Source organism: Ovis aries, chromosome 14 (genome assembly GCF_016772045.2).
Source record: "Ovis aries strain OAR_USU_Benz2616 breed Rambouillet chromosome 14, ARS-UI_Ramb_v3.0, whole genome shotgun sequence".
NCBI lineage: Eukaryota > Metazoa > Chordata > Mammalia > Artiodactyla > Bovidae > Ovis > Ovis aries.
Window position 1 is genome coordinate 58,313 of NC_056067.1, and position 11,167 is coordinate 69,479.

Consider the following 11,167-nt stretch of genomic DNA (forward strand, 5'->3'; position numbering starts at 1 on the left):
CCTTTTCACTGCCCCTGTCTCCCGCTCCCCTCCCTCTGCTGCTCCTGGCGTAGGGAAGGAGTTCTCCTGGGTGGACTGCTGGAAGGGCGGGACCAGAAGACAGAAGAGCCAGACCCCAAAGCACCTGTGCAGGGCACAGGGGTTTCCCTCTTGGGTCCACGGATGGTCCCTCTGAGGCAGCCTCTCGGTCACTGCCATGCAGGGATCACTTGAGGCTTCAGATAAGGGTGTCCCCCTGTTTGGGGGTGGGGCCCAGCTCTCGGGGGGGGGGGGTTTGTCCCCAGAGTTGTTGGTAGACATCCCGGCGGGGTTCTCCTCTTCCCACACACCAAACCCACCCCCCACCCCGGCTTCCCGAGCATCCCAGGCATGGAGACCTGAATGTGCGCAGGGGAGAAGGTGGCCCCTCCCTTCCTCTCCCTCTAGGCCCCAGGGCCTGGGGAGCCTGGCAGCATGTCGAGGAGGGCCTGGTAATCCTCCTCACTGAGGGGTGCTTCAGGTGGCCTCAACCCCTCGTCCCACGCAGGGGCCCCCTGGGGGAGACCAGGGCGTGTCCCGGGTGGCCGTGGCAGCCAGGATTTCCTCTAGGAGGCTGGGTGACCCGGGAAGGCTGGGTGGGCCCCTGCGACGACAGGAGAGGACCCCGGAAAGGACCCGGCGAGCCCGGGATGCCCGGGGCGGCCAGGAGCGCGACTTGGACGCTGGGTGAGCCTGGGAGGGCGAGGTGTGCCCGTTCACCGGCACAGGGCCCCAGGGAAGGCCCCGGCGTGGCGTGGATGCCGGTGGCAGCCGAGATTTGCTCTAGGAGGCTGGGTGTGCCAGCGAGAGCTGCCTGTTGCACCGCGACGGCAGAGGGCCCCGGGAAGGCCCCGGCGAGGCGGGGGCGCCCGCGGCCGCCAAGAGCTCGTCGAGGAGGCTGGGCGCGCCTGGCAGGGCAGGGTCCACCCCGTGGTCGGCAGCGGCCCCGGGAAGGCCCCGGCGAGGCGGGCGCCCGCGCCGCCAGAGGAGAGGCTTTGGAAGGCTGCGGGGCTGGGGCTGTGGCTCTAGCGGAGGGGCCGCGCCTTCACCGTAGGGTGACCCCGGCCAGCGCGGGATGTGTGCCTCCGGCTGTGCAGGCGGCAGGATGGCCCCTTGCCCAGGCTGCCCGAGGGCCGTGCCGGCAGGGGAGCTCACGGCCCAGGGACCTGCTACCTGGGCAGGAGGTGGTGGCTTCCCACTTGGCCAGAGAGCCCCCGGGCTGGGCTGGACCATGAAGATCATCAAGGGCTGGCCCACACAGACCCCAGGGGCAGTCCCGGGCACCCAGAAGGCGGGGCCCCAAACGGAGCAGCTGGGGCCGCCGAGGGTGGCATGCTCTCCTGTGGCGGGAGGGGCGGAGGGGAGGAGAGGTGCTCTGGACCGCGGGTGGGGTCCTTCGGTCCTCTGGAGCAGGAGGAGTCGTGGCTGCTGCGCCGCCGGGCGCGCTCGGGCTCTGCTGGGGTGCCGAGCTCTTCGGTTTTGAAACCATACCTAGGGGAGCAAAAGGCAGACAGGCACGTCAGAAGTCGTGACCGTCCAGATCACCGTGCCGGCGCCTGCGCGGCGCCCATTCGACAGCCCGCCTGGCCGCCCGGCCTCTGGTCTGTGAGGCCCAGGGCGGCTCCCGCAGGGCCGTTTTCTGCAAACGCATCCCTCGGCCCCTGGGAGACGTAGGGGGTTGCTCGCACGGGCCACAAGCGGCCCCAAACCCTCCACTCAGCCCGCCGGCTTTCGGCCCCTCCCCCATGCCGCGGCCCCGGCCCCGGCCCCGGCCTGCGGGTATCCAGCTCCAAACGCTCGGCAGGGCTCAACCCTCCTGACTCCTGGGCCCTTGCGCTGGCGGGAGGACTTACCTGGATTCGAGGTTCTGGGATTCCCGTCTGACGAGCCAGTTCTTCCCTGGCGGCAATCCCCGGGAAGCGATCCCTCCTGAAGGCTTGCACAAGGATGCTTGTTTGGGAAGGAGAGACGACTGTCCTCTTTCTCCGGGCCTCTCGGGCCGAGTCTCCTGCCGACGAGAGAACGCACCGAGAGGAGGGGACGTTACGGCCCGTGGAACGGTCTCAGCACAGATACCCTAGACGGTGGGCAGGGGAGGGGAGTCCCCACACCTGGATCGCCACAGGTGGCTCTGCAGCCAGGGCAGGGCTCGAAGGAATACAGCCACAGATGGGCCGGGTGCCGGCATCCATCGTGGATGCGTGCGTGCGTGTCCCTGTGTGTGTCTCTCCTCCTCCGCCCTTGCCGCCGAGTGCCCTGAGGCACGCCCCTCGGCCAAGGTTGCCTGGGCAGCCGGAGCCTGAAGTTCCCGACGGGGGCTGGGGAGGGGGTGCCAAGGAAGGGGACCCAGTGCTGCCCGCCCACGCGGACTGGGGGCGTCGCGCCCCGACCTGGGACACTGACGGGGGCGGCAGCAACCGGACAGCCCTGTTTCCTCCTCTTCCCCGCGCCGCCACCCCAGCTCACCCCACCCCAGCCCCCTTGGTTTTTCTGGGCCTCCCGTCCCGTGGCCACCCACCGGCAGAGGGAACTCTCTGGCAAGAGGGGAGGGTTCGGGGCCCCTCCTGGGGGACTCGCTATCGGGAGAGCGCTGGCTAAGTTACCTGGAGAGGAAGACTGAGGTCGAGGCGGGCGCGACGGTGGTGCGGGCGTGGACGTCGGCCCCGCTTCCCCTTCTTGGTGCACGTGTTCAGGCGGCGATCGGCTCTGCTTGAACCGCCTTCTGCGTTGGTTTTGGAACCAGACCTAGGGGCAAACAGAGAGAATGCCTTCTGAGGAGAGAGGCCGCCAGTTGCTTTCAGCCGGCTCGGATCGGCGTGGAGAGCCTGAAAGGGAGAACGGGGGCAGAGACGGGGGCCTACCTGAACTCTGCTTTCGGCAATGCCAAGCTCCCGGGCCAGGCGTTCTCTGGTCGCTATCCCAGGGTAGGGGTTCTGTTGAAAGAGCGCTTGCAGGGCGTCCTTCTGGCTCAGCCTCAGAACGAGCCGCCTCCTTCGAGATCCTGTGGCGACCGGCCCTGTGCCAGAAGAGCAGGGAGGGCGAAGTCTCAGAGCACACGGGGGAGGGGGAGGACTGGACGGCGGAGCCCAAGCGTGCTCCCCTGTGCCTGAGCAAAGCCGGGAGCCCGGGGACGGGTGTGCATTAGGAAGTCGCTTGGCGACACCCCGACAGCCAGGCTGAGGGGCAAGGGTGGTGGGGGCATCCCCCACCCCCACCCCACGCCGGCAGGCAAGGAACACCAGCAAGCAGACAGGAAACCGGCCCCGGCCCCAAAGCAAAGGCGGCAAGAAATCCCACCCACCCACGGTGAAGACCACAACACCGCTGCGGTCCACTGCCGCGTGTTTCCACCCGTCTGGGGGGGAGGGGCATGCCATGGAGACGTCTCAATGGGGCTGCTCCCAGATTTCCTTCCATGACGATGCCAGTGGGAGGGAGCCTGGCTTCGCGGGGCTGACACGAGCAGAGGCCGTGTTTGCCGTCACTAGGGGGAAGGGAAAGGAGGGAAAGGAAGGGAAGGGAAGGAAGCCGGCGAAGCCCGGACCCCGGAACGCCTGACGGAAGGCAGGAGGCACTAGGCCCCTGTGCAGAGGAAGCCACTGAAGGCGGCAAAGCCACAGAGCTCCGCGGGCTCCCGTTCCCACAGGAAGATGTAGAGATAAGGGCCTCATCCCAGCACAGCACACGCTCCCACCCACCCGGCCCCCCGCCCCCCGCAGCGCGCCCCCTTGACACAACACCGTCTTCCCAGAAAGGAGAACGGAGAAGCCATGTGTGTGCCAAAGGAGCAAGACGAACGGACGATGCCCACCCCCCCACTTGGGCACACCTGACGCCTGGGAACCGAGGGCCCGTCCGATGGGTCCCCACCGTTCTCGGGCGGGGGGAGGTCGACACGTTGGCCGAGAACCCTTGCCCGGGCCACCCGCAAATCCCCCTGAGACGGGATCCGACCCCAGGGACCCGGGGCAAACGTACCGCTTGAGGTGCTGGAGGAGCCGGACGAAGCCATGGTGGGAGAGGCACTCACTCGGGCGCGCTGCAGACTGCTGGCCCGGCGGGCGGGGCCCCAGCAGCTCAGGACTCTGGAGAGCGGGAGGAGGCTCCGCCCCCATTGACGTAAGCAGGGTTTGTGTGCGTAGATGGAGGGGGCCGCCCCTGGCCTCTTTCCAAGCGGAGACCCTGGACGGAGTCCCGTGGAGCGAGTGGGCTTTTCCGGGCACGGCCCGTGCCCCAGACCGCCCAGGTCCCCGTCGGGTGGGCGGGGCAGTTCGGGGCTTTGGTTTGTGGCCGTGCCACGCAGGGGGGGGGAGGGTTGGAATCAACCCCGGGTGGATCAATCAGGGACCCTCCGCGGTGCCAAGGGAGCTAACTGCCCGGGAACGCCCATAGGTCCCTTTGAAGTGGACGCCCACGCCCCCCCTCCTTTCCCAGCCTGCCTTGCCTTCCAAACCGCCCTGGGGTTTCCTGCCTTTCACATTCCACGGGTCCCTGGGCCTCGGTTGCCCCCCGCCGGCTCCTCCGAGGCATTCCGGGACGCTGGACGCTCTCTCCAGCGCCTCCACCTAGATCCCTCGCTGTCCTCGCCTCCATTTCCCGCCTGCCCTTCCCCGACTCCTCCGTGCGCTGCTCTTGGCGTCCTTTCCCTACAGCAGTCCCAGAGCGCCACCCCCGAGGGCTTTGAGTTGCCTGGAGCCCAAGGCTCCGGCCAGAAACCTGAGGGGCCCGCGTCTGGACCGGCAGCTCACGCCTTTTGGGGCTTTTCTCATGTGGAGCCTGAGGCCCGCACCTCCCCAGACACCCCCCGCCCCCCCCCCCAGCGCAAGTGCCCTGGAGATGCCCGCCCCAGGGGACAGGGTACCCCCTACTGTGGGGAAGGAGGTTCCCGAAGCCAAGGAAGCAACACGGGGGTGGACGATGAGGGCACGTCTCCTTTCGCTGCGAACAGAGTGAGTCGAGACCAGGGCAACACGCCCCAACCGTCTCGGGCGGTGTTGTCTTTCGGCCACCCAGGTTTCTAAACCCACCACGGGGGTTCACATGGGAACAGGCAGGGGGTCCGTATGGACTTCGAAACCACTGGGTCGAGGCCTTCGTTCGGGGACGGGTTTGCAAGTAAAGAACGTCTGTACATCTGCGCGTGACGGGAGGATGCTGGTGGCAGGGCGAGGTCAGTCACCCCATACTGGGAGGAGGGGTCAGAGAGAGACACGGAGGGGACTGGCCTTTGCTGGCGTACCGGGCCCGTGTGTACACGTGGACATGGTCGAGAAAGCGGCTGGGCGGGTAGGTCCCTCCTGCCGGCTCAGAGGCTCTGACCTGCGGACACCCGCCCAGAGCAGGCACCTTGAAACCGAGGGCAACGTGTCCGTGACGCAGCGTTTTCGGGAGACCTGCAGGGGTCTCCCTGGGGCTTGACGCTGAGTCCCAGGCGCGGGCTCCGCCCCTCCCTCCCCCGACCCCCCCTCCCTCCCACGGTACCCCAACTGTCCCTGCCTCCCGCCCTCCCTCTCTCTCCCTCTCTCCCTTCACCCCCACTCTCCCTCCGCCCACACCCACTCCCGCCACCCCTCGCCCCCTCCCACCTTGCATCTCCCAACCTTTCCACCTTTTCACTGCCCCTGTCTCCCGCTCCCCTCCCTCTGCTGCTCCTGGCGTAGGGAAGGAGTTCTCCTGGGTGGACTGCTGGAAGGGCGGGACCAGAAGACAGAAGAGCCAGACCCCAAAGCACCTGTGCAGGGCACAGGGGTTTCCCTCTTGGGTCCACGGATGGTCCCTCTGAGGCAGCCTCTCGGTCACTGCCATGCAGGGATCACTTGAGGCTTCAGATAAGGGTGTCCCCCTGTTTGGGGGTGGGGCCCAGCTCTCGGGGGGGGGGGTTTGTCCCAGAGTTGTTGGTAGACATCCCGGCGGGGTTCTCCTCTTCCCACACACCAAACCCACCCCCACCCCGGCTTCCCCGAGCATCCCAGGCATGGAGACCTGAATGTGCGCAGGGGGAGAAGGTAGCCCTCCCTTCCTCTCCCTCTAGGCCCCAGGGCCTGGGGAGCCTGGCAGCATGTCGAGGAGGGCCTGGTAATCCTCCTCACTGAGGGGTGCTTCCAGGGTGGCCTCAACCCCTCGTCCCACGCAGGGGCCCCCGGGGAGACCAGGGCGTGTCCCGGGTGGCCGTGGCAGCCAGGATTTCCTCTAGGAGGCTGGGTGACCCGGGGAAGGCTGGGTGGGCCCCTGCGACGACAGGAGAGGACCCCGGAAAGGACCCGGCGAGCCCGGGATGCCCGGGGGCGGCCAGGAGCGCGACTTGGACGCTGGGTGAGCCTGGGAGGGCGAGGTGTGCCCGTTCACCGGCACAGGGCCCCAGGGAAGGCCCCGGCGTGGCGTGGATGCCGGTGGCAGCCGAGATTTGCTCTAGGAGGCTGGGTGTGCCAGCGAGAGCTGCCTGTTGCACCGCGACGGCAGAGGGCCCCGGGAAGGCCCCGGCGAGGCGCCCAAGAGCTCGTCGAGGAGGCTGGGTGCGCCTGGCAGGGCAGGGTCCACCCCGTGGTCGGCAGCGGCCCCGGGAAGGCCCCGGCGAGGCGGGGCGCCCGCGGCCGCCAAGAGCTCGTCGAGGAGGCTCGTCGGGCTTGGAAGGCTGCGGGGCTGGGGCTGTGGCTCTAGCGGAGGGGCCGCGCCTTCACCGTAGGGTGACCCCGGCCAGCGCGGGATGTGTGCCTCCGGCTGTGCAGGCGGCAGGATGGCCCCTTGCCCAGGCTGCCCGAGGGCCGTGCCGGCAGGGGAGCTCACGGCCCAGGGACCTGCTACCTGGGCAGGAGGTGGTGGCTTCCCACTTGGCCAGAGAGCCCCGGGCTGGGCTGGACCATGAAGATCATCAAGGGCTGGCCCACACAGACCCCAGGGGCAGTCCCGGGCACCCAGAAGGCGGGGGCCCCAAACGGAGCAGCTGGGGCCGCCGAGGGTGGCATGCTCTCCTGTGGCGGGGAGGGGCGGAGGGGAGGAGAGGTGCTCTGGACCGCGGGTGGGGTCCTTCGGTCCTCTGGAGCAGGAGGAGTCGTGGCTGCTGCGCCGCCGGGCCCGCTCGGGCTCTGCTGGGGTGCCGAGCTCTTCGGTTTTGAAACCATACCTAGGGGAGCAAAAGGCAGACAGGCACGTCAGAAGTCGTGACCGTCCAGATCACCGTGCCGGCGCCTGCGCGGCGCCCATTCGACAGCCCGCCTGGCCGCCCCGGCCTCTGGTCTGTGAGGCCCAGGCGGCTCCCGCAGGGCCGTTTTCTGCAAACGCATCCCTCGGCCCCTGGGAGACGAGGGGGTTGCCCGCACGGGCCACAAGCGGCCCCAAACCCTCCACTCAGCCCGCCGGCTTTCGGCCCCTCTCCCCCATGCCGCGGCCCCGGCCCCGGCCCCGGCCTGCGGGTATCCAGCTCCAAACGCTCGGCAGGGCTCAACCCTCCTGACTCCTGGGCCCTTGCGCTGGCGGGAGGACTTACCTGGATTCGAGGTTCTGGGATTCCCGTCTGACGAGCCAGTTCTTCCCTGGCGGCAATCCCCGGGAAGCGATCCCTCCTGAAGGCTTGCACAAGGATGCTTGTCAGGGAAGGAGAGACGACTGTCCTCTTTCTCCGGGCCTCTCGGGCCGAGTCTCCTGCCGACGAGAGAACGCACCGAGAGGAGAGGACGTTACGGCCCGTGGAACGGTCTCAGCACAGATACCCTAGACGGTGGGCAGGGGAGGGGGAGTCCCCCACACCTGGATCGCCACAGGTGGCTCTGCAGCCAGGGCAGGGCTCGAAGGAATACAGCCACAGATGGGCGGGGTGCCGGCATCCATCGTGGATGCGTGCGTGCGTGTCCCTGTGTGTGTCTTTCCTGCTCCGCCCTTGCCGCCGAGTGCCCTGAGGCACGCCCCTCGGCCAAGGTTGCCTGGGCAGCCGGAGCCTGAAGTTCCCGACGGGGGCTGGGGAGGGGGTGCCAAGGAAGGGGACCCAGTGCTGCCCGCCCACGCGGACTGGGGGCGTCGCGCCCCGACCTGGGACACTGACGGGGGCGGCAGCCACCGGACAGCCCTGTTTCCTCCTCTTCCCCGCGCCGCCACCCCAGCTCACCCCACCCCAGCCCCCTTGGTTTTTCTGGGCCTCCCGTGGCCACCCACCGGCAGAGGGAACTCTCTGGCAAGAGGGGAGGGTTCGGGGCCCCCCCTGGGGGACTCGCTATCGGGAGAGCGCTGGCTAAGTTACCTGGAGAGGAAGACTGAGGTCGAGGCGGGCGCGACGTTGGTGCGGGCGTGGACGTCGGCCCCGCTTCCCCTTCTTGGTGCACGTGTTCAGGCGGCGATCGGCTCTGCTTGAACCGCCTTCTGCGTTGGTTTTGGAACCAGACCTAGGGGCAAACAGAGAATGCCTTCTGAGGAGAGAGGCCGCCAGTTGCTTTCAGCCGGCTCGGATCGGCGTGGAGAGCCTGAAAGGGAGAACGGGGGCAGAGACGGGGGCCTACCTGAACTCTGCTTTCGGCAATGCCAAGCTCCCGGGCCAGGCGTTCTCTGGTCGCTATCCCAGGGTAGGGGTTCTGTTGAAAGAGCGCTTGCAGGGCGTCCTTCTGGCTCAGCCTCAGAACGAGCCGCCTCCTTCGAGATCCTGTGGCGACCGGCCCTGTGCCAGAAGAGCAGGGAGGGCGAAGTCTCAGAGCACACGGGGCAGGACTGGACGGCGGAGCCCAAGCGTGCTCCCCTGTGCCTGAGCAAAGCCGGGAGCCCGGGGACGGGTGTGCATTAGGAAGTCGCTTGGCGACACCCCGACAGCCAGGCTGAGAGGCAAGGGTGGTGGGGCATCCCCACCCCCACCCCACGCCGGCAGGCAAGGAACACCAGCAAGCAGACAGGAAACCGGACCCGGCCCCAAAGCAAAGGCGGCAAGAAATCCCACCCACCCACTGTGAAGACCACAACACCGCTGCGGTCCACCGCCGCGTGTTTCCACCCGTCTGGGGGGGGGGAGGGGGCATGGCCATGGAGACGTCTCAATGGGGCTGCTCCCAGATTTCCTTCCATGACGATGCCAGTGGGAGGGAGCCTGGCTTCGCGGGGCTGACACGAGCAGAGGCCGTGTTTGCCGTCACTAGGGGGAAGGGGAAGGGGAAGGGGAAGGGAAGGGAAGGAAGCCGAAGCGAAGCCCGGACCCCGGAACGCCTGACGGAAGGCAGGAGGCACTAGGCCCCTGTGCAGAGGAAGCCACTGAAGGCGGCAAAGCCACAGAGCTCCCGGGCTCCCGTTCCCACAGGAAGATGTGAGGATAAGGGCCTCATCCCAGCACAGCACACGCTCCCACCCACCCCGCCCCCCGCCCCCCGCCCCCCGCCCCCCGCCGCGCGCCCCCCGCAGCGCGCCCCTTGACACAACACCGTCTTCCCAGAAAGGAGAACGGAGAAGCCATGTGTGTGCCAAAGGAGCAAGACGAACGGACGATGCCCACCCCCCCCCCCACTTGGGCACACCTGACGCCTGGGAACCGAGGGCCCGTCCGATGGGTCCCCACCGTTCTCGGGCGGGGGGGGAGGTCGACACGTTGGCCGAGAACCCTTGCCCGGGCCACCCGCAAATCCCCTGAGACGGGATCCGACCCCAGGGACCCGGGGGCAAACGTACCGCTTGAGGTGCTGGAGGAGCCGGACGAAGCCATGGTGGGAGAGGCACTCACTCGGGCGCGCTGCAGACTGCTGGCCCGGCGGGCGGGGGCCCCAGCAGCTCAGGACTCTGGAGAGCGGGAGGAGGCTCCGCCCCCATTGACGTAAGCAGGGTTTGTGTGCGTAGATGGAGGGGGCCGCCCCTGGCCTCTTTCCAAGCGGAGACCCTGGACGGAGTCCCGTGGAGCGAGTGGGCTTTTCCTGGGCACGGCCCGTGCCCGAGACCGCCCAGGTCCCCGTCGGGGTGGGCGGGGCAGTTCGGGGGCTTTGGTTTGTGGCCGTGCCACGCAGCGGGGCGGGGGGAGGGTTGGAATCAACCCCGGGTGGATCAATCAGGGACCCTCCGCGGTGCCAAGGGAGCTAACTGCCCGGGAACGCCCATAGGTCCCTTTGAAGTGGACGCCCACGCCCCCCCCCTCCTTTCCCAGCCTGCCTTGCCTTCCAAACCGCCCTGGGGTTTCCCGCCTTTTCACATTCCACGGGTCCCTGGGCCTCGGTTGCCCCCCGCCGGCTCCTCCGAGGCATTCCGGGACGCTGGACGCTCTCTCCAGCGCCTCCACCTAGATCCCTCGCTGTCCTCGCCTCCATTTCCCGCCTGCCCTTCCCCGACTCCTCCGTGCGCTGCTCTTGGCGTCCTTTCCCTACAGCAGTCCCAGAGCGCCACCCCCGAGGGCTTTGAGTTGCCTGGAGCCCAAGGCTCCGGCCAGAAACCTGAGGGGCCCGCGTCTGGACCGGCAGCTCACGCCTTTTGGGGCTTTTCTCATGTGGAGCCTGAGGCCCGCACCTCCCCAGACAACCCCCGCCCCCCCCCCAGCGCAAGTGCCCTGGAGATGCCCGCCCCAGGGGACAGGGTACCCCTACTGTGGGGAAGGAGGTTCCCGAAGCCAAGGAAGCAACACGGGGGGTGGACGATGAGGGGCACGTCTCCTTTCGCTGCGAACAGAGTGAGTCGAAGCAGGCAACACGCCCCCAACCGTCTCGGGCGGTGTTGTCTTTCGGCCACCCAGGTTTCTAAACCCACCACGGGGGTTCACATGGGAACAGGCAGGGGGTCCGTATGGACTTCGAAACCACTGGGTCGAGGCCTTCGTTCGGGGACGGGTTTGCAAGTAAAGAACGTCTGTACATCTGCGCGTGACGGGAGGATGCTGGTGGCAGGGCGAGGTCAGTCACCCCATACTGGGAGGAGGGGTCAGAGAGAGACACGGAGGGGACTGGCCTTTGCTGGCGTACCGGGCCCGTGTGTACACGTGGACATGGTCGGGAAAGCGGCTGGGCGGGGTAGGTCCCTCCTGCCGGCTCAGAGGCTCTGACCTGCGGACACCCGCCCAGAGCAGGCACCTTGAAACCGAGGGCAACGTGTCCGTGACGCAGCGTTTTCGGGAGACCTGCAGGGGTCTCCCTGGGGCTTGACGCTGAGTCCCAGGCGCGGGCTCCGCCCCCCCCCCCCTCCCCCGACCCCCCTCCCTCCCACGGTA

At 68.2% G+C, this 11,167-nt stretch overlaps 1 protein-coding gene across 1 annotated transcript; it reads right to left on the reverse strand.

Annotated features, from left to right (window-relative positions):
- Positions 1-6,207: 6,207 nt before the first annotated feature.
- Positions 6,208-10,947, reverse strand: LOC132657712 (double homeobox protein 1-like). Its single transcript, XM_060398212.1, has 9 exons — positions 10,923-10,947; positions 10,551-10,622; positions 8,937-8,990; positions 8,505-8,659; positions 8,344-8,390; positions 7,899-7,934; positions 7,502-7,631; positions 7,022-7,138; positions 6,208-6,336 (listed from the first exon to the last, which is right to left on the reverse strand). The coding sequence occupies exons 1-9, from the start codon at positions 10,945-10,947 to the stop codon at positions 6,208-6,210; spliced, it is 765 nt and encodes a 254-aa protein (XP_060254195.1).
- Between the last annotated feature and the right edge of the window lie 220 nt (positions 10,948-11,167).

Coding starts and splice junctions, on each gene's coding strand:
- LOC132657712 (XM_060398212.1), bottom strand. CDS start 10,947: ATGTCCACGTGTACACACGGGCCCG. Junction 8,660..8,936: donor TGTTGTGGTCTTCACAGTGG/GTGGGTGGGATT, acceptor CTTCTGGCACAG/GGCCGGTCGCCACAGGATCT. Junction 8,391..8,504: donor TTGCCGAAAGCAGAGTTCAG/GTAGGCCCCCGT, acceptor GTTTGCCCCTAG/GTCTGGTTCCAAAACCAACG.